This window comes from Coregonus lavaretus (assembly GCF_964263955.1).
Source record: "Coregonus lavaretus genome assembly, chromosome: 29".
NCBI lineage: Eukaryota > Metazoa > Chordata > Actinopteri > Salmoniformes > Salmonidae > Coregonus > Coregonus lavaretus.
The window spans coordinates 9,110,137-9,130,719 of NC_140016.1; the positions used below are offsets into that span (position 1 = coordinate 9,110,137).

Below are 20,583 nucleotides of genomic sequence, written 5' to 3' on the forward strand. Positions count from 1 at the left end.
GTCCTGGGCGCCCTAATAGTAGGAATCCTAACGATGGAAGCTGGCCATTAGAGAATGTACCAGTTTGTTTACTTTGCCATGGTAACCCAACCTCATGCACTACAAGCCATATGTGCCAGAACTGGACTTCATAACCTGTACAGTTTGTATTTAATCATCAAGTATCTAGAATTATAATACAAACAACACATTCCAACTTTGAAACAACAATGCTGTATGTTACATATCTACAGATGGGTGGTGAAGGGTGGTGATGGGGTATGGTGGGGTATACAACAGAACACACCATGTACTATAATCTTATAGGACATCAGTACTGCATATGGTGACTATATTTATACATGTTCATACTGTATAAATATAGATAAGTATATTTCTATGTACATTTGGATATTTAAACATTGCATAAAGAATAAAATAAATAATACAAATATATTCAAATCTTACAGTGAGTACGATTTGAGAAACGCTATATTAGAGCCAAAAAAGTCCTAACACTTAAAATAATAATCATGATAATAACACTTATTATTATTCAATAATAAACAGAAACAACATCGGTGGACTACAATCTGGAGTAACTGAATGAGCTACACCACGTTACCCTGCAGATGTACCATTTGGGACTGCTGGAATGACTGGAGAGGAGAGGGGGAGAGAGGGATGGAGGACGGACAGAGCAAGAGAAAGAGAGAGAGCGAGTCTGTTTATGTGTGTGGTTGTGTATGTGTGTTTTTACGTGTACAGTATCTGTCTGTGTGTGGGGGGAGGGGGGGTGGGGGGGTGGGGGGGGGGGGGGGGGGGGGGGGGGGGGGCAGCTGCGATGGTGACACGGTCAGGAAGGATCAGGATAGTTAGGGTCCAATGTCTCTTTCACCTCCGGATGTCTGTGGCCTCAGGGTCTTCCTGCTCCGCCACCACCCCAACCTCGGGGCTCTGTCGGCGGGGACCCTGGCTGCGGCTGCGGGGGTGGGCATTGAAGCCACCTTTACTGGGCTTGTCCTTGTCCCCCTGTCGCGGGGATCTGGGGTGGTCTGGCTCGGAGTGGGGGGACCTGTGGCGGCGGTGGTCGGGGGAGGCGGGGGCCTGGCCGGGAGGAGGGTTGAGGGAAGAGCAGACACTCAGGCTGTTACAGAGAGCTCCCCAGTTCTGCTCACACTGCAGCCGGACACTCCTGGTTAAGGCCTCCTTCACCTCCTCCCCACAGCTCAGTAGGATGTTGACCAGCTCCACATATGGCCTGCAGAGGCAGAGAGAGAGACAGAGAGAGAGAGAACATGGGATTATTATACTATTATATGAATATAGGGCTGGACATCCACAGCTTGATATGGGTAGTTTACCTTCTAGGTAAGTTAATGGGGGAAGAGAGAGAAGAGTAGAAAGAGGTAGAGGAAGGCAGAGAGAAAGAGAGACATGGTCCTCCTCTCCCTTTAGGGAAGAGAAGAAGGGATGATACGGAGAGAAGGAGAGAGCTAGAGCAAGACACTGATGAATGCCTCCATCCTCACCCTTTAGGGAAGAGGTCCTGGAAGTGGATCATCTCCACCATGACAGCAACGTTCTCCTTGGCTGCAGAACACAGGTTGTGTCTGAGGTAGCACTCTCTCTGCAGCTGGAACACCATCTCTTTAATGGCCAGGCACTTCCTGCTGATGCAGCTGAACTTGTGTCTCAGGCCATGGGCCATGCACTTCAGAGCATCCTTGATGAACGATTTACCCTAAACACACACAGACATATAGAACACTCAGCCCTAACCCTTACCCTAAACACACACAGTAGATATAGAACACTCAACCCTAACCCTTACCCTAAACACACACAGACATATAGAACACTCAACCCTAACCCTTACCCTAAACACACACAGACATATAGAACACTCAGCCCTAACCCTTACCCTAAACACACACAGACATATAGAACACTCAACCCTAACCCTTACCCTAAACACACACAGTAGATATAGAACACTCAGCCCTAACCCTTACCCTAAACACACACAGTAGATATAGAACACTCAACCCTAACCCTTACCCTAAACACACACAGTAGATATAGAACACTCAACCCTAACCCTTACCCTAAACACACACAGACATATAGAACGCTCAGCCCTAACCCTTACCCTAAACACGCACAGTAGATATAGAACACTCAACCCTAACCCTTACCCTAAACACACACAGTAGATATAGAACATTCAGCCCTAACCCTAACCCTTACCCTAAACACACACAGTAGATATAGAACACTCAACCCTAACCCTTACCCTAAACACACACAGACATATAGAACACTCAACCCTAACCCTTACCCTAAACACACACAGTAGATATAGAACACTCAACCCTAACCCTTACCCTAAACACACACAGACATATAGAACACTCAACCCTAACCCTTACCCTAAACACACACAGACACATAGAACACTCAACCCTAACCCTTACCCTAAACACACACATACATATAGAACACTCAACCCTAACCCTTACCCTAAACACACACAGACACATAGAACACTCAACCCTAACCCTAAACCATTAATGATTGTATTTTACCTTTCTTTTACAAGGTAAATTGACTGAGAACACATTATCTGTTACAGCAACGACCTGGGGAATAGTTGCAAGGGAGAGGAGAGAGGTTGAATGGACCAATTGGAAGCTGGGGATTATTGGATTGGTTAATTGTGCTGAACCAATAAAAACCTGAGTGCATTCGGAAAGTATTCAGAACCCTTGGCTTTTTCCACATTTTGTTAAGTTACAGCCTTATTCTAAAATGGATTAAAACATTGTTTCCCTCAACAATATACGCACAATACCCCATAATAACAAAGAAAAACTGGTTTTTATGAGATTTTGCAAATGTGTACAAAAAAAATAACGGAAATATTACATTTACATAAGTTTTTAGACCCTTTACTCAGTACTTTGTTGAAGCACCTTTGGCAGCGATTACAGCCTCGAAACTTCTTGGGTATGACGCTACAAGCTTGGCACACCTGTATTTGGGGAGTTTCTCCCATTCTTCTCTGCAGATCCTCTCAAGCTCTGTCAGGTTGGATGGGGAGCGTCGCTGCACAGCAATTTTCAGCTCTCTCAGAGATGTTCGATCAGGTTCAAGTCCGGGCTCTGGCTGGGCCACTCAAGGACATTCAGAGACTTGTCCCGAAGCCACTCCTGCGTTGTCTTGGCTGTGTGCTTAGGGTCGTTGTCCTGTTGGAAGGTGAACCTTCGCCCCAGTCTGAGGTCCTGAGCGCTCTGGAGCAGAAATTCATCAAGGATCTCTCTTTACTTTGCTCCGTTCATCTTTCCCTCGATCCTGACTAGTCTCCCAGTCCCTGCTGCTGAAAAACATCCCCAAACCATGCTTTACTGTAGGGATGGTGCCAGGTTTCCTCCAGATGTGACGCTTGGCATTCAGGCCATAGAGTTCAATCTTGGTTTCATCAGACCAGATAATCTTGTTTCTCATTGTCTGAGAGTCCTTTAGGTGCCTTTTGGCAAACTCCAAGCGGGCTGTCATGTGCCTTTTACTGAGGAGTGGCTTCCGTCTGGCCACTCTAGCATAAAGGCCTGATTGGTGGAGTGCTGCAGAGATGGTTGTCCTTCTGGAAGGTTCTCCCATCTCCACAGAGGAATTCTGGAGCTCTGTCAGAGTGACCATTGGGTTCTTGGTCACCTCCCTGACCAAGGCCCTTCTCCCCCGATTGCTCAGTTTGGCCGGGCTAGCAGCTCTAGGAAGAGTTTTGGTGGTTCCAAACTTCTTCCATTTAAGAATCACTGTGTTCTTGGGGATCTTCAATGCTGCAGAAATGTTTTTGTACCCTTCCCCAGATCTGTGCCTCGACACAATACTGTCTCGGAGCTCTACGGACAATTCCTTCGACCTCATGGCTTGGTTTTTGCTCTGACATGCACTGTCAACTGTGGGCCCTTATATAGACAGGTGTGTGCCTTTCCAAATCATGTCCAATCAATTGAATTGAACACAGGTGGACTCCAATCAAGTTGTAGAAACATCTCAAGGATGATCAATGGAAACAGGATGCACCTGAACTCAATTTTGAGTCTCATAGCAGAGGGTCTGAATACTTATGTAAATAAGATATTTCTGTTTTTTATCTTTAATAAATTTGCAAAAAAATCTAAAAACCTGTTTTCACTTTGTCATTATAGGGTAATGTGTGTAGATTGATGAGGAAATGTTTTTATTTTATTTATTTTAGAATAAGGCTGTACCTTAACCAAATGTGGAAAAAATGAAGGGGTCCGAATACTTTCCGAATGCACTGTACGTGTTCTAGTTCTAGGGTGGTTAGAACTAATTTCTCTGTGACCCAGTCTGATGGCCCAGTGAGAGGCCGGGACAGAGCCTGTTCTACCCGTCTGAAAGGGGATCTGGCTGGGCATGGTGCCAGTTGGCTACCCCTGGCCCTGGAGCCCTCTGCCCTGACACACAGAGACCTGACCTCCGTGGGAGAGGGAAGGGAACTAGGGTAGCAAAAACATACCGCATGCACATGTTGGCTACGCATGCAAACACACTCAATAAATCCACTTGTACACACATACACATGTAGACTTAAACACAAACAAACACACACACACACACACAAACACACATGCAGAGTGCCTTACCTGGGAGTCAAACTTTCCGGCGTTGTGTAGGAAGGTCAGACAGATCTCCTGCAGGCCTCTGATCTCACAGGAGTTGTTCTCAAAACATTCAAACACACCGCAGCCCACGTCTCCTGCACTCACCAGACAGTGCTGTATCTCAGCTGGATGGAGAGAGAGAGATGGAGAGAGAGAAAGAGATAGAGATGGAGAGATATGGAGAGAAAGAGTTGTCACTGACAGTTACAGTCTACTATCAAGCATCGACCTCTATCCCCATTACATGTAGTGATACAGGCCATGGTCTTAAGCATAGTCTCTAAGCTGTTATTTCCTTGCTGTCTCAAAGCTGCTATTTCCATGTTGTCTCAGAGCTGCTATTTCCATGTTATCCCAAAGCTGTTATTTCCTTGTTCTCTCAGAGCTGTTGTTTCCTTGTTGTCTCAGAGCTGTCATTTCCTTGTTGTCTCAGAGCCAGGGACGGCCTGTTCAATAGGGCGATATGGGCGACGCACTGCCAAACGGGAAAAGGAAGGGATTTTTTTTCTAATCAATTATATCACGGCAACAGTAGTTATCAGTGTTCACGTCTGATCTGCCAGCCACTAAATGTCAAATCAGGCTAAAGTTGTGCTTCAAATGGCCCCGCCCGTTTTTGGGGCGATTTCAGTCAGGTTGAAAATCGCCCAGAAGTCTCTCATAGCCTGTCATGTAAAATCTATTTTTTTCAAATTTCAAAGCTTTCAATACATTCTCTATGGGTGTCTGTGGGCTTGCACTTACGCGCTTTCGTCATACGTGACGTAACCATGAACGTAACTAAGACAATAGCGGCTAGCAGCGTCTCTGTTGCGACCTGCAGTGTGGCGTTATTTTATGTTTTTAATTTGTAGACTTAGTTTACAAACATTCTGCCAACCATGGATTTCCAGTGGTTGGTTTTGGACTGATCTTGTTGATCGTGTACATACCCGCTACGAACGGACTAAATAATGAAAACGCTGCTGGCAGCGGAATCCAATACAGCTGGGAGACTTGGCTGGATGACAGAGTCCCGGACAGAGAAGTGGAGCCGGCCGGCTTCACCCTGGTCAGAGCGGACCGCGATCCTGGTAAGAGAGCGACTCTGTACCCCGACATTGAACTGCTTTCTGTGTCATTGCGACCTTACTATCTGCCCCGTGAGTTCCCCCAATTGTTTGTTACCGTTGTGTACTGTTGATAATCACAAGTTTACTGGAGAACTGAGACCAAGTAGAGACTTTGGACAGGGTGGATATGGTATAATAAAGGCAGTTTATTCAGAGGTAAAGATATCTGGAATCGCGTGCACGGACTCGTTCGTCAAACTCTTAGGGAGAAGAGAGCCCCGAAAACATTGTGTGCAGACATTTTATACAATAAATGATGTAGGTTGAATCTAGTAGTTCTGATCTTCTGATTGGTCCTGATGAGTTGGGCGAGGTCCCCTCCACTGTTGCATTGGCTCTGAGTCGGGTTCTCTGTCTTCAAATGTTCAGCCTAAAGAGAGGGGATTTTTGTGTGTGTGTGTGTGTGTGTTTAACAGTGATGATGTGTGTGTGTGTGTGTGTTATCAGTGATGATGTGTGTGTGTGTGTGTGTGTGTGTGTGTGTCCTCAGAGCAAGAACTCGTGAGTTGGAAGAACTGAGAGACCTATGGCGTGGGTGTTGTCCTTGGCCACCTGCTGACAAGGCTGACAAGATAGGACTCTTTTGTCCATTGTTATAGGATAGGAACAGCATTGATTGAAAACAAACGCCCAACACAAAATGGGTCATGCACAAGATTTTAGTCAGACCAAGCTATAACATTATATATTTACTACGACAGTACATTCAACCAAAAGCTAATATAACAAAGGCATCAGAGATTATTTATAATCTGTCACAGAAACTGGAATCCATCTCCCTAGATCAGTCAATAAATGCTTCTGGTATTTACTTATATGCTGCCCCTGTCTTCATGTTGTTGCTGGACATATCTTTTTTAAAATGTGTGTAGGTCACCTAAATCATCAGAAAAATTGCCCCTCCTGAGAATTTTTTCAGGAGCCGCCACTGCTCAGAGCTGTTATTTCTTTGTTGTCTCAAAGCCAAAGCTGTTATTTCCTTGTTGTCTCAAAGCTGTTATTTCCTTGTTGTCTCAGAGCTGTTATTTCCTTGTTGTCTCAGAGCTGTTGTTTCCTTGTTGTCTCAGAGCTGTCATTTCCTTGTTGTCTCAGAGCTGTTATTTCTTTGTTGTCTCAAAGCCAAAGCTGTTATTTCCTTGTTGTCTCAAAGCCAAAGCTGTTATTTCCTTGTTGTCTCAGAGCTGTTATTTCTTTGTTGTCTCAAAGCTGTTATTTCCTTGTTTCAAAGCTGTTATTTCCTTGTTGTCTCAGAGCTTTTGTTTCCTTGTTGTCTCAGAGCTGTTATTTCCTTGTTGTCTCAGAGCTGTTTATTTTTTGTTGTCTCAAAGCTGTTATTTCCTTGTCTCAAAGCTGTTATTTCCTTGTTGTCTGAAAGCTGTTATTTCCTTGTTATCTTATTTTTAACCTTCTAACCTATCATTCCGCTAGTCGAGTAAGAGTTCTAGGCCCCTTTTCTGGACGTCCAGGCTTTGAGTTCCCCTGGCAGAGACCCTGGTCCTAAGTAGTGCACCATATAGGAAATAGGGTGTCATTTGGGATGCCCCATCTTTCTACTGTCAGTTTAGTAGATTCATACTAAATCAGCCTCCAGGCTTCAGCACCAGATATATGAAAACAACATCTCTTCTCTTCTCTCCACAGAGAGACAGAGACCAGAGGGGTGTGTAGATGAATGCAGGGTGACAGAGAGATTATTACTGTGTCATTCTGCGTCAAAATACATCTGCATTGCCTGGCGTGAGGATAGGAGGGGATGCTGCACTGCAGATACAGATACAGATACAGATACAGATACAGATACAGTACAGATACAGATACAGATACAGATACAGTACAGATACAGATACAGATACAGATACAGATACAGATACAGTACAGATGCAGATGCAGATACAGATACAGTACAGATACAGATACAGTACAGATACAGTACAGATACAGTACAGATACAGATACAGTACAGATACAGATACAGATACAGATACAGATACAGATACAGATACAGTACAGATACAGATACAGATACAGTACAGATACAGTACAGATACAGTACAGATACAGATACAGATGCAGATGCAGATGCAGATGCAGATGCAGATGCAGATGCAGATACAGATACAGTACAGATACAGTACAGATACAGATACAGATACAGATACAGATACAGATACAGATACAGATACAGATACAGATACAGATACAGTACAGATACAGATACAGATACAGATACAGTGCAGATACAGTACAGATGCAGATGCAGATGCAGATGCAGAACAGATGCAGATGCAGAACAGATGCAGATGCAGATGCAGATGCAGATGCAGAACAGATACAGATACAGATACAGATACAGATACAGATACAGATACAGTACAGATAAAGTACAGATACAGATACAGTACAGATACAGCGTTGGGTACTAGAGGAGAAAATACAAAAGCAGAAGTAATATCTATTGTGCTTTAGTGAGTTGAAGTCAACCAGTGTCAGTTATACTGGTACAGTGAGGGAAAAAAGTATTTGATCCCCTGCTGATTTTGTACCTTTGCCCATAGACAAAGAAATGATCAGTCTATAATTTTAATGGTAGGTTTATTTGAACAGTGAGAGACAGAATAACAACAAAAAAATCCAGAAAAACGCATGTCAAAAATGTTATAAATTGATTTGCATTTTAATGAGAGAAATAAGTATTTGACCCCTCTGCAAAACATGACTTAGTACTTGGTGGCAAAACCCTTGTTGGCAATCACAGAGGTCAGACGTTTCTTGTAGTTGGCCACCAGGTTTGCACACATCTCAGGAAGGATTTTGTCCCACTCCTCTTTGCAGATCTTCTCCAAGTCATTAAGGTTTCGAGGCTGACATTTGGCAACTCGAACCTTCAGCTCCCTCCACAGATTTTCTATGCGATTAATGTCTGGAGACTGGCTAGGCCACTCCAGGACCTTAATGTGCTTCTTCTTGTGCCACTCCTTTGTTGCCTTGGCTGTGTGTTTTGGGTCATTGTCATGCTGGAATACCCATCCACGACCCATTTTCAATGCCCTGGCTGAGGGAAGGAGGTTCTCACCCAAGATTTGACAGTACATGGCCCCGTCCATTGTCCCTTTGATGCGGTGAAGTTGTCCTGTCCCCTTAGCAGATAAACACCCCCAAAGCATAATGTTTCCACCTCCATGTTTGACGGTGGGGATGGTGTTATTGGGGTCATAGGCAGCATTCCTCCTCCTCCAAACACGGCGAGTTGAGTTGATGCCAAATAGCTCCATTTTGGTCTCATCTGACCACAACACTTTCACCCAGTTCTCCTCTGAATCATTCAGATGTTCATTGGCAAACTTCAGACGGGCCTGTATATGTGCTTTCTTGAGCAGGGGGACCTTGCGGGCGCTGCAGGATTTCAGTCCTTCACAGCGTAGTGTGTTACCAATTGATTTCTTGGTGACTATGGTCCCAGCTGCCTTGAGATCATTGACAAGATCCTCCCGTGTAGTTCAGGGCTGATTCCTCACCGTTCTCATGATCATTGCAACTCCATGAGGTGAGATCTTGCATGGAGCCCCAGGCCGAGGGAGATTGACAGTTATTTTGTGTTTCTTCCATTTGCGAATAATCGCACCAACTGTTGTCACCTTCTCACCAAGCTGCTTGGCGATGGTCTTGTAGCCCATTCCAGCCTTGTGTAGGTCTACAATCATGTCCCTGACATCCTTGGAGAGCTCTTTGGTCTTGGCCATGGTGGAGAGTTTGGAATCTGATTGATTGATTGCTTCTGTGGACAGGTGTCTTTTATACAGGTAACAAGCTGAGATTAGGAGCACTCCCTTTAAGAGTGTGCTCCTAATCTCAGCTCGTTACCTGTATAAAAGACACCTGGGAGCCAGAAATCTTTCTGATTGAGAGGGGGTCAAATACTTATTTCCCTCATTAAAATGCAAATCAATTTATAACATTTTTGACATGCGTTTTTCTGGATTTTGTTGTTGTTATTCTGTCTCTCACTGTTCAAATAAACCTACCATTAAAATTATAGACTGATAATTTCTTTGTCAGTGGGCAAACATACAAAATGTAGGGGATCAAATACTTTTTTCCCTCACTGTATAAACGATCATGTAGATGAGTGACTGTGTATTAGTTTATATATAATTAGTATTTCCTGTCTGTGCTGCCAGTATACATATTTGACCCCCTTCTACTTTTCACAGGATCTTTCTAAGTGACTGCCTGGCTGGGCTGCTGTGGAGAGACGGACTGGACTGGACGCACAGGTCAGTGCCTGGCTGGGCTGCTGTGGAGAGACGAACTGGACGGGACGCACAGGTCAGTGGCCCTGTCCCAAATGGTACCTTATTCCCTATATACTGCACTATACTGCACTATAGGGGATAGAGTGCAATTTAAAATCAAATCAAAATCAAATTTTATTGGTCACATACACTTGTTTAGCAGATGTTATTGCGGGTGTAGCGAAATGCTTGTGTTTCTAGCTCCGAGTAATATCTAACGAGTAATATCGAACAATTTCACAACATATACCCAATACACACAAATCTAAGTAAAGCAACGGAATTAAGAATATATAAATAAATATATGGACAAGCAATGTCAGAGCGGCATAGACTAAGATACAGTAGAATAGTATAGAATACAGTATATGCATATGAGATGAGTAATGCAAGATATGTAAACATTATTAAAGTGACTAGTGTTCCACTTATTAAAGTGGCCAGTGATTTCTAATATATGTCTATAGGCAGCAGCCTCTAATGTGCTAGTGAAGGCTATTTAACAGTCTGATGGCCTTGAGATAGAAGCTGTTTTTCAGTCTCTCGGTCCCAGCTTTGATGCACCTGAACTGACCTCGCCTTCTGGATGATAGCGGGGTGAACAGGCAGTGGCTCGGGTGGTTATGGTCCTTGATGATCTTTTTGGCCTTCCTGTGACATCGGGTGCTGTAGGTGTCCTGGAGGGCTGGTACTTTGCCCCCGGTGATGCGTTGCGCAGACCGCACCACCCTCTGGAGAGCCCTGCGGTTGCGGGCGGTGCAGTTGCCGTACCAGGTGGTGATACAGCCCGACAGGATGCTCTCAATTGTGCATCTGTAAACGTTTCTGAGGGTTTTAGGTGCCAAGCCAAATTTCTTCAGCCTTCTTCACCACACTGTCTGTGTGGGTGGACCATTTCAGTATGTCAGTGATGTGTACGCCGAGGAACTTGAAGCTTTCCACCTTCTCCACTGCGGTCCCGTCGATTTGGATAGGGGGGTGCTCCCTCTGCTGTTCCTGAAGTCCACGATCATCTTCTTTATTTTGTTGACGTTGAGTGAGAGGTTATTTTCCTGGCACCACACTCCCAGACCCCACACTTCCTCCCTGTAGGCTGACTCGTCATTGTTGGTAATCAGGCCTACTACTGTGTGTCGTCTGCAAACTTGATGACTGAGTTGGAGTCGTGCTTGGCCACACAGTCATGGGTGAACAGGGAGTACAGGAGGGGGCTGAGCACGCACCCTTGTGGGGCCCCAGTGTTGAGGATCAGCAAAGTGGAAGTGTTGTTTCCTACCCTCACCACCTGGGGGCGGCCCGTCAGGAAGTCCAGGACCCAGTCGCACAGGGCAGTGTTCAGACCCAGGGCCTCGAGCTTAATGATGAGCTTGGAGGGTACTATGGTGTTGAATGCTGAGCTATAGTCAATGAACAGCATTCTTACAGTGGCTTGCGAAAGTATTCACCCCACTTGGCATTTTTCCTATTTTGTTGCCTTACAATCTGGAATTAAAATTGATTTTGGGGGGGGGTTGTATCATTTGATTTACACAACATGCCTACCGCTTTGTAGATGCAAAAATAAAAATAAATTGTGAAACAAACAAGAAATAAGACAAATAAACTGAAAACTTGAGCGTGCATAACTATTGGGGGGCAAAGTCAATACTTTATAGAGCCACCTTTTACAGCAATTACGGCTGCAAGTCTCTTGGGGTATGTCTCTATAAGCTTGGCACGTCTAGCCACTGGGATTTTTGCCCATTCTTCAAGGCAAAACTGCTCCAGCTCCTTCAAGTTGGATGGGTTCTGCTGGTGTACAGCAATCTTTAAGTCATACCACAGATTCTCAATTGGATTGACATTCCAAGACATTTAAATGTTTCCCCTTAAACCACTCGAGTGTTGCTTTAGCAGTATGCTTAGGGTCATTGTCCTGCTGGAAGGTGAACCGCCGTCCCAGTCTCAAATCTCTGGAAGAATGAACCAGGTTTCCCTCAATAATTTCCCTGTATTTAGTGCCATCCATCATTCCTTCAATTCTGACCAGTTTCCCAGTCACTGCCGATGATAAACATCCCCACAGCATGATGCTGCCAACACCATGCTTCACTGTGGGGATGGTGTTCTCAGGGTGATGAGAGGTGTTGGGTTTGCGCCAGACATAGCGTTTTCCTTGATGGCCAAAAAGCTCAATTTTTGTCTCATCTGACAGAGTACTTTCTTCCATATGTTTGGGGAGTCTCCCACATGGCTTTTGGCGAACACCAAACGTGTTTGCTTATTCTTTTCTTTAAGCAATGGCTTTTTTCTGGCCACTCTTCCGTAAAGCCCAGCTCTGTGGAGTGTACGGCTTAAAGTGGTCCTATGGACAGATACTCCACTCTCCGCTGTGGAGGTTTGCAGCTCCTTCAGGGTTATCTTTGGTGTCTTTGTTGCCTCTCTGATTAATGCCCTCCTTGCCTGGTCCATGAGTTTTGGTGGGCGGTCCACTCTTGGCAGGTTTGTTGTGGTGCCATATTCTTTCAATTTTTTAGTAATGGATTTAATGGTGCTCCGTGGGATGTTGAAAGTTTCTGAAATGTTTGTATAACCCAACCCTGATCTGTACTTCTCCACAACTTTGTCCCTGACCTGTTTGGAGAGCGCCTTGGTCTTCATGGTGCTGCTTGCTAGGTGGTGCCCCTTGCTTAGTGGTGTTACTTTTGCAAGGCACTGTACATAGGTATTCCTCTTGTCCAGATGGGATAAGGCAGTGTGCAGTGTGATGGCGATTGCATCGTCTGTGGATCTATTGGGGCGGTAAGCAAATTGAAGTGGGTCTAGGGTGACAGGTAAGGTAGAGGTGATATGATCCTTGACTAGTCTCTCAAAGCACTTCATGATGACATAAGGGAGTGCTACAGGGCGATAGTCATTTAGCCTTGCGAGGGTTAACACGCTTAAATGTCTTACTCACGTCGGCCATGGAGAAGGAGAGCCCACAGTCCTTGGTAGCGGGCCGCGTCGGTGGCACTGTATTATCCTCAAAGCGGGCGAAGGCGGTGTTTAGCTTGTCCGGAAGCAAGACGTCGGTGTCTGCGATGTGGCTGGTTTTCCTTTTGATGTCCGTGATTGTCTGTAGACCCTGCCACATACGTCTCGTGTCTGAGCCGTTGAATTGCGACTCCACTTTGTCCCTATACTGACGTTTTGCCTGTTTGATTGCATTGCGGAGGGAATAACTACACTGTTTGTATTCTGCCATATTCCCAGTCACCTTGCCGTGGTTAAATGCGGTGGTTCTGGCTTTCAGTTTTGCGCGAATGCTGCCATCTGTCCACGGTTTCTGGTTAGGGTAGGTTTTAATAGTCACAGTGGGACACATACAATGTTTCATAATGCAGCCCAATGTGACATGACTCTGGTAAGACCAGTGGTTGGTGTTTACATTGAAACCAGAGTATCGAAATATACAGAAGAGAAGATATATGTAACGGCCCAGTCCAGGGCTGTAGTAGGTTGGCAGTTGGCACCACCCTTGGGCCTCTCGCTGTCCGTGTAACTCAGTTGGTAGAGCATGACGCTTGCAACGCCAGGGTTGTGGGTTCGATTCCCACGGAGGATCAGTATGAAAAAAAAAGTATGGAAATGTATGTACTCACTACTGTAAGTCGCTCTGGATAAGAGCGTCTGCTAAATGACTAAAATGTCAATGTTATACAATCTTATACAACGCCTAGCCAGTGGCAGTCAAGGAGGACAGGAATAAAACAAATGATAGTGGACCGAAATGAAATTACCAGGGGAGAGGGAAAAGTCTGCCTGTTAACCCCAAATGGTATGATACATAGAGAGGCTTTCCCAAAGGAGAAAAGCAGCCATTTTCAGTGTCTGTAAAGGGTTGTGTAATGTATAGTATATATGACACACTGTGTAAGGCTACGCACGGGCCTATTATAAGTGTTTATTTTGGACTATATGGGTTCAAACAAACATTTATTTAAAAAACTTCTGTAATCAGTCTTGAAGACCCACAGAGAGAGTGAGTCCCCTCCTCCTCTCCTCCAGTCATCCCCCTCTCCTCCAGTCATCCCCCTCTCCTCCAGTCATCCCCCTCTCCTCCATTCATCCCCCTCTCCTCCAGTCATCCCCCTCTCCTCCATTCATCCCCCTCTCCTCCAGTCATCCCCCTCTCCTCCAGTCATCCCCCTCTCCTCCAGTCATCCCCCTCTCCTCCAGTCATCCCCCTCTCCTCCAGTCACTGCCACTGAGGCATTTGGTTCACGTGGGATAGAATCACTAACTACACCGCTATGGCACTAACTACACCGCTATGGCACTAACTACACCGCTATGGCACTAACTACACCGCTATGGCACTAACTACACCGCTATGGCACTAACTACACCGCTATGGCACTAACTACACCGCTATGGCACTCCATATGGGCCGTGGAGAAAGGGTCAGCATGAGGAAAAACGGTTTTAGACATCGTAGGATATATTAATATACCTATAGCATTAATATACCTATAGCATTTCAACCACGGATCACTGGAAGTGTCATATTTGATAGCCTAGGCAGATTAATCTCACGAGCCCTCCGTTCAGAGTAAATAACGAATTAATGCAGCAGACTTACTTGAGAAATGATGCTTGTTAACAAGGACTGCTCTGTTGGGGGGAGAGGTGTGTGTGTGAGAGAGAGAGAGAGGGGTGGGGGTGGAAAGAGAGAGAGAGACAGACAGACAGAGAGAGAGCGAGAGAGAGAGCGCGAGAGAGAGAGAGAGAGAGAGAGAGAGAGAGAGAGAGAGAGAGAGAGAGAGAGAGAGAGAGAGAGAGAGAGAGAGAAAAGGGTGTGTAGGCACTGGGTTTAACTTTGGTGCGCTGCAGGAAAAGTGAGCTGCTGTCGGCAGCGTGTGCTTGTGTTGGCGTTTACACGGGAATGTGCCTGGCTCGTACGAGCTGGCCGCAACGTGCATTGAATTACACAGTGGTGTGGGACTCTGACTGACTGAGGGACTCTACTGTGCAGAGCTGCATCAGACCTGTCCCTGCAACTACAAGGATAAAAAACTTACATTCTCATGAGTTTTATATTGATTACATGAATTGATTAATGGATATAAGTATTTCTTTCATAACATTGGTTATTTTAAATTGACTTTCCTAAAGGAATAGGATTCCTGTTAAGAATGCGAAACAACAGCCCTGCATGAGGCGATTGCATCATTCCCTATCAGCATGCTTTGTAGGAGCCTAACAATCAACAGTTAAAGCCTGGAGTCCACTGTAAGGGCTCAGACAACAATAGTGTTTGCTGGACAAGAGTACTTAACATCTCTGAACGTAATTTGCGAACCGATTTAGAATCGTGTGAATTTTTTTGGCAGTCAGATGTTTACAGCGGGTGGTCCCTAAAACACAGCAAACTGAATGATCGGCAGTTGAACGCTAGATCCACATTACTTGCGATGTGTTCGAGCCTTAAAGTGGTTGCCATTAATTTCACAGTATCTTACAGGCAGCTAAGTGGCGTAGTAAAATGCTGTATTTCATATTACAATACTATACAATTGACTGCATTATACTTAAGCAATAAGGCCCGAGGGGGTGTGGTATATGGTCAATATACCACAGCTAAGGGCTGTTCTTAGGCACGACTCAAAGTGGTGTGCTTGGATACAGCCCTTAGCCGTGGTATACTGGCCATATACCACAAACCCCCGAGGTGCCTTATTGCTATTATAAACTGGTTAGCAACTTAATTAGAGCAGTAAAAATACATGTTTTGTAATACCCCTGGTATAGTCTGATATACCACTGCTGTCAGCCTTTCAGCATTCAGGGCTCGAATCACCCGGGTTTATAATGTAAAATAGTAAATGCTACTTTAATCGGAATGAATGACTAAATGAATTAATGAATGAATGGATGAATGAAATTCATTGAGGGGAGGGGTTTGTATTTCACAGTATTTTACTGTAATTACAAGGGATTGGTGCAAGCAGGTTGGCCACTTGATAAAGTATTTACACATTACAGCATATTAATGAATATTTTGTGTTTTATATCACTTGCACTTCTAGAGGCCTTAACAAAGGCTTCCAAACAGGGCAAAATAGACCAAAACGACATGGCAAAATGCTCAACCATTTAATTTAAGACTTACTGCCACTCTAATCTGGCCCCTATACATTTTAAATTGATGGGGCACTATAACCACATAGGCACGACTCAAAATATGTTAATGAGCCAGAAACAACAATACCATGCACCCACTAGTGGTCAAAGGGTTTTTGGTGCTCCAAAGATACAGTAAGGCACTGTATTCTGGGGGGTGAAATTACAGCACCATTCGAAATACAGCAATTATCCCATAATGCACCATCATTTACAATATGCTGCAGTTAAATTTTTCAGAGGTTTTTTTTTTGTTGACTGTTGATAATAGCTAAAATTACCTTATAAATGACAGTTTTCCATTACAGTGTAGCCTAGGCTCTATTTCACATGATAATCACTAAACTGTGGTAGCCTGCTCATAGGCTAAGTAATTTTGCCAAGTTTGTTTCATTTAAATGCAAAACGCATACTGGTTGCCAATGGATCGGCTGGATGTTGGCTAACTTTGAACCAAGCACATTGTATCGAGCATACCCGGAAAAACACACACACACACACACACACACACACACTCACATACAAACACACACACACACACACACCTAGAGACGCTGCCATATACATTACCTATCATGGCCTACCTTGTGCCTATCTATTAATAGTTTACTAACATATTGAATTTCTGTCTCCCTGTATTTACAATATATCCACTTTCTGGATCATCTGAAAAGGTAATCTCATCCATGATAAACCAAGTATTTCAGTCAAGAAACAGATGAATGCAGACGGAAAGAGTGTGAGAGAGAGAGAGAGAGAGCCCTTCGAATTGAATTGAATTGAGAGAGAACGAACGTTTTCCTCTCTCTAAAATCCACAGCGCGGAGAGCACGCGCACACACGCATGCGGTCCCGCTCGCGCAAATGTGTCCCACTGATCAGTATTCTGATAACACATCATTTCAACATCGACCCACTTCCCATACCAAGTCCGTCAGCATTCTCTCTCTCTCTCTGTCTCTCTCTGTATGTGCGTGTGTGTGTGTGCGCGCCTTTGTGTGCTCTTTCTTACCTGTGTTCTGCAGAGACATACGTCCTTTCTGGCCGGTCTGTTTCTCTGACGGGTTGTCATGAACATCGATATTATCCAATCCCACCACTTGCTCCAAAACTGACAAAACCAGCAACGCTATTGCAAATTTGACCAACATTTCTGCCTCTATCTGTGAAGACCAGTAGGTACCTGTGCTGAAGTCTGCCTTCCCTCTGCTCTGAAACAATGATGCAGTGTTGTATCGGAAACGCGCCAGACCAACCAGCCAGTCTGCTCTCTGTCTGTCTGTGGTAACTCAGTATCACTCACCGCTGTAGACTGTTTTCAGGCAGGCAGCGCAGAGAGAGAGACAGAAAGATAGAGTGAGCGCTGGGACCGCAGGGATGCTGCCTATATTTCCCAGAGCCCGGGCGGGTCGTCAATTTAGATGGAGTCAAGCAGGTGTTATCAGCCAAGCTCAGCGACCAATCAGAGACGCAGACATCCACGTCCAAGGTTGAGAGGGGAGTGTCCAGTGAAAGTTCCGTCTTGCCATAAAAGCTCCTCTTTGTAAAAAAAAGTGTATATGAGTCGGTGGTTATTTACTAGTTTTTGGCTAAAAAAACGGTGTCTCTTGTTGCTTGCATAGGAGTAAGGAAATAATTTGCAGCAGATGTAAACAGACCTGTTAGAATCATGTTGGCATGCCAACAGCTATTAGCCTACAATGTAATAACATATAATGATATTACCTGGACACATCTGTTGTGGTTAGATTTATGTAATACTTTGAATAACATATTGGTGGATACATGGGAAAACATTATTGGCAAACATATTTTCCCACAACATATGAGGAAACAGTGTATTATATTGTTCCCAGCACTAGCCTTACTCTATTTGGGCTCCAATATATTTGCTGTGTTATTACATGTTTATATTTATGAATTTGTTGTTTATTGCAGTTGCACTATCCACTATGCCTATATGCATGCACGTTTCCTAATGGATCAGTAAAGTATTAACTCATGCATGTGCACACTGTCAGTGCATCCTCTCCAAGAGAAACTGTAGCTTAGTAAGAGTCAGGGTGAAGGATTCTGAACAGATTGTCAAACTACATGCATACAGTACAGGACATACTCTTCTTGCCCCAGTTTCACTGAATTCACTCCTTTTATGGACAGTCAGTCAGTGGACTCCTGGTCCGTGCAGGTGTTGGTGTTGTCCTGGAGGTTCTGAACTGGAGGAGGCAGGAACTGGAGAGGCACGGTGGGATTCTCATCAAACACACACACTGGGAGATCCATAGCCGAGGCTGGCTGGTATGGTGCACCATCATGCCAGGGCCAGGACAATAAGGGAAGAGAGGAGGAAAGGAGGAGGAGAAGAGAGGATAAGAGGAGGTGAAAAGGAAAGGGAGGAGAGGATAAGAGGAAAGTGGATGGCAGGACAGTGACAGGCTGGTAACGTTTGGCAGGGATTGCATCATTCGGAAGCCACCCCCTACAGGCAGACCAAACACAGAAACACAGTGTGTGGTGGTGGTGGTGGTGATGTGCGGACGTGTTTAACCATCACCCATGGTAGGTGTGTGTGTGTGTATGTGTTTAACTATAGTAGGACCAGAAGTCCCCACAATAATAGTAAATGAACAAGAATTTGACCAACTGGGGGCATTTTGCTAGTTCCCACAAGGAAAAATGTTATTTCTAGGTTAGAATTAGTGTTAGGGTTAGAATTAGGGTTAGGAGTTAAAGGTTAGGATTAGGGTTACGAGTTCTGTTTAGGGTTAGGGAAAATATGATTTTGAATGGGAATCAATTATGTTAGGGCTAGGGACTTTTTGACAGCACCCCTTTTGATTTGAAATAAATCTTCCATACACATTTGACCATTGTAGAAGTGCTCAGAACGTGACTTTTTGGACCTGAATACCATGCCAAAACATTCAAGAGATAAAGGTGCTCAAAGTTGACTCATTTTGCATACCCCACCATACCATGAGACATCCATCTCTTCATCACTGGAAAATATAAATATAATTTAAAAGCTTACAAACAGGGTTTTCAAACTATTTTTTAATTTGAAAAATCATTTTTAACCTTTAACCTCAATTAAATGCGTAAACTCCGATTTGTTTTCATATTAGCATATGTTGTAGCTTAGACCCTATTTCACATCATCTGAGGTTTTTGTGTTGTGCCCACCATCAGTTGAGACACAACATGCTCTTGAATACAGGGTGGGTGTCATGTTTTGGCTGATAAATGTACTAAAATGGGAATAGAATTGAAATATCAACTTTCAAATGGTACCACAAATATGGTTGGAGGTCCACACATCAGAGAATGTTGACTTGAATGGGAATATCTGTTGTTTTAAATTACACTGTCAATCCTCCACAGGAAACCTACTGAAATCATCTAAATATATAGAATAGAATAGACATGACCATTTAAGTTGACATTCGACGTGGGTGGATTGGCGGTCATCTTTGTGTTAGTAATTAGAAGTTAAACATTCAATTAAATTTCAATTTCAGTGGTGTACCAGCTAAATTGCGGTGGTCTGAAGGGATAGGTCCATTCTATGAATTATATTTCTATGATTGAAATGACACCCACCCTGTATTCAAGAGCATGTTGTGTCTCAACCAATGGCAGGCACAACACAAAAAACTCAGATTAGGTGAAATAGGGCCTAAACTACAACATGTGCAAATATGTATATTTTTTAATAGGAGTTTATGCATTTTTAGATAATTAACGTTAATGGTTTTACAACAATAAAATAGTTTGACAACACTGTTTGTAAGCTTTTAAATGATTTCAACCTCAACCGTTTATCTTTTCCAGTAATGAAGACATGTTTCATGGCAGGGTATGCAAAATGGGTCAACTTTGAGCACCTTTCTCTCCTGAATGTTTTGGTATTCAGGTCCAAAACATCACTTTCTGACCACTTCTTCTATGGACAAACATGTATGGAAAGTTTAGTTTAAACCAAAAGGGATGCTGCCAAAAAGTGATTGAATTCAAATGGATTTAACCATGAGGAATGTTGGTCCAAAGTTGCATACCAGCTACCAGCTATATGCCAATATGCTCCAGACCACTTGGCAGAGGCAGTGATGTGATTTTATATAGGCTGCAGTGATAGGCTACTGCCACTAGCCAATAGGCTACTCGGCCCACCACTTTGACTAGCCCCAAATATACAGTGGGGAAAAAAAGTATTTAGTCAGCCACCAATTGTGCAAGTTCTCCCACTTAAAAAGATGAGAGAGGCCTGTAATTTTCGTCATAGGTACACGTCAACTATGACAGACAAAATGAGATTTCTTTTCTCCAGAAAATCACATTGTAGGATTTTTTATGAATTTATTTGCA

General features: G+C 44.1%; 1 protein-coding gene across 1 annotated transcript; it reads right to left on the reverse strand.

Moving 5' to 3' along the window:
• Positions 1–873: 873 nt before the first annotated feature.
• Positions 874–17,369, reverse strand: LOC311104799 (stanniocalcin-2-like; the record flags this gene model as incomplete). Its single annotated transcript, XM_084146722.1, has 4 exons — positions 874–1,240; positions 1,512–1,723; positions 4,653–4,795; positions 17,231–17,369. The coding sequence occupies 4 exons, from the start codon at positions 17,367–17,369 to the stop codon at positions 874–876; spliced, it is 861 nt and encodes a 286-aa protein (XP_084002848.1).
• Positions 17,370–20,583: the final 3,214 nt, after the last annotated feature.